Source organism: Sparus aurata, chromosome 1 (assembly GCF_900880675.1).
Source record: "Sparus aurata chromosome 1, fSpaAur1.1, whole genome shotgun sequence".
Taxonomy (NCBI): domain Eukaryota; kingdom Metazoa; phylum Chordata; class Actinopteri; order Spariformes; family Sparidae; genus Sparus; species Sparus aurata.
The window spans coordinates 13,943,619-13,945,844 of NC_044187.1; the positions used below are offsets into that span (position 1 = coordinate 13,943,619).

Genomic DNA, 2,226 nt, shown 5'->3' on the forward strand with positions numbered 1-2,226 from the left:
TAGCCACAGGAAAAAAACAAAAAAAAAAAAAAAAAACGAGGAGGGGGGGAATCCCAATAAATATATAATGAAGTAAACATGACCTCACTCAATAAATAGTTCATAAGATGCCGGCCCACGCTGGATTGTAAACTTATTGCAGCCGGCAAGAAAAAAAATCATATTTTATATTTAACAAAAATGGCGAGATTCAGTGAAATCCTTACAAGTGAGCCACTATTTCGATATCTGCACATTAACTGAGGCCTAATAATAATAATAATAAAAACAATCCAAAAAAAAAACAAAAAACAAACACTGAGGGCATCTCGAAAACAGATCCCTGACTCTGACCAACGCATGGCAACCCAAAACAAAGTGGAATTAATTACACATTTCAGACACAAAAATGAAGTGTGTGACAAGTAAAATCATTCAAATTTACAGAAGGGGGGGTATATTTGGCAGTTCATCTAAATATTTAGCTTTTTCGAGACCAAAGCAGTTGTGTGTTTTGTCCTCTTATAAATCCCCCTCGTGGACACCTGAATACAAATGTCAAAAGACTGCATCGTCATCATGAACTCGCAGGGAGAGAAGAAAAAAAAATGTAGCTTATCCTATAAGCCAAAAATATAAACAACCAAAGAGTCCACCCAACCAAGTGCTTTGAGTTCAACTGTATCCCCGCTGTGTGTGTGTGTGTGTGTGTGTGTGTCAGTAAAACGAGGCTATTTTCATTGAGGGGGGGGTGTAAACACACAAAAACCAAACCGCAGTCCTCATCTGAAATTAATCCTGTTAAGTAAAAATTAAAGTCCTGTAATTCATTTACTGCTGTCGACATTAGGAAAGGGTGAAGCATAGTAAGTGTGGAAACAGTGTTCTTACTTGCTCTGTCACACGGTGCCTTTACTCGACTCCACGTCTTCCCCCTCTCTCTCTCTCTCCCTCTCTCTCCCTCTCTCTCCCCCCCCCCCCCCCCCCCCTTCTGCCTGTACGGGGGGTGTAGGTGGGAGGAAGGTGGGAGAAAGGTGGGAGGGCAAAAGGGGGGGGGGGGTTGTTTTTTCTCGAGTTTTTTTTTCTCAGTCATTGTTTCGGATTTTCTTTTTTTTTTCTTTTAAAGGAATTGTTTGTTTTTTTTGTTTGTTTTTGTTCGAAGTTCAAAAAGCACAAAAAGTCATCGATGATTGAAAAAAAACGGTGTGAGTTAGGAAATATGATACAAATCGTCTCTAAACAGTTCCAAGTCTTTTTTTTTTCTCTGTGGGTGGTGGTTCAAAGCGATTCTTTTTTTGTTTTGTTTTTTCAGTTTCTGTTTTTTTTCTGTTTTGTTTGTTGGGTGTTGTTTTCAGACGCATGCAGAGTATTTCATTCTTTTCTGTTTCTGCCGTTGGTTGCAAAACCAGACCCGCACCACGTTCTTTTTCAGGTCCAGCTTCTCTGCGATCGCTGCGATTTTCTCCGAGGAGGGACGCGGCTGAATGGCAAAATAGGCCTCCAGTGATCTCTTCTCCGGCGCCGCTATCGACGTGCGCTTCCTCTTTTTCTCCGCGCCGTTGAACAACTCGGGCTTATTAAGTTTCTCCCTGTGTGATTTCTCGGCTTCTTCGAGCCACGCTTGCAGGATGGGCTTCAACGCGATCATGTTGTTGTGGGAGAGCGTGAGGGACTCGAATCGGCAGATGGTGCTCTGGCTGAGGGAGCCCACCCCAGGAATCTTCAGGCTGGCTAACGCTGACCCTACATCCGCCTGGGTAACCCCGAGTTTGATCCGTCTCTGCTTAAACCTCTCCGCGAAGGCTTCCAAGTCCCTGGGATCGGCGTCCACGTCGCTCATGCCCATGTGCGGTGGTAGCCCGTGGGCATGAGCCATGTTGATGGCTGCCTGGTGCATGTGGTTCATGCCCGCCATGTGGGCAGGGTGCGCAGGCGTGGAAACCACCGAGCCATCCGGCCCTGCCATGGCTCCTAGTGCCAGTCCCGGGGTGATGTGGTCCAGCAGGTCCCCTTCCAGTGCCTGGTGAGGCTGGTGGTGGTGGTGATGGTGGTGGTGATGGTGGTGGCCACCCAGGGCGGACGGATGAGAAATAGGCACCGAGGAGGAGGAGGAAGACGAGGTGCAGGGGAGAGTGTTCATGGTGTGGTAGGTCGCGTCCGGCTTGAAGGGGCTGTGATGTGGTGGGTGGTGGTGGCTCTTGTTCTGCGAGACTATATCCACCGCCGCTAGAGCTTCAGCCCGGGCCA

At 47.2% G+C, this 2,226-nt stretch overlaps 1 protein-coding gene across 1 annotated transcript in view; it reads right to left on the reverse strand.

Annotated features, from left to right (window-relative positions):
- Positions 1-1,054: 1,054 nt before the first annotated feature.
- Positions 1,055-2,226, reverse strand: part of pou4f2 (POU class 4 homeobox 2) — a 2,536-nt gene continuing 1,364 nt past the window's right edge. Inside the window, exon 2 of the mRNA XM_030433115.1 lies at positions 1,055-2,226. This exon is cut by the window's right edge and continues 34 nt beyond it. Coding sequence (XP_030288975.1) covers positions 1,331-2,226 — 896 coding nt within the window. The 3' untranslated portion in view covers positions 1,055-1,330.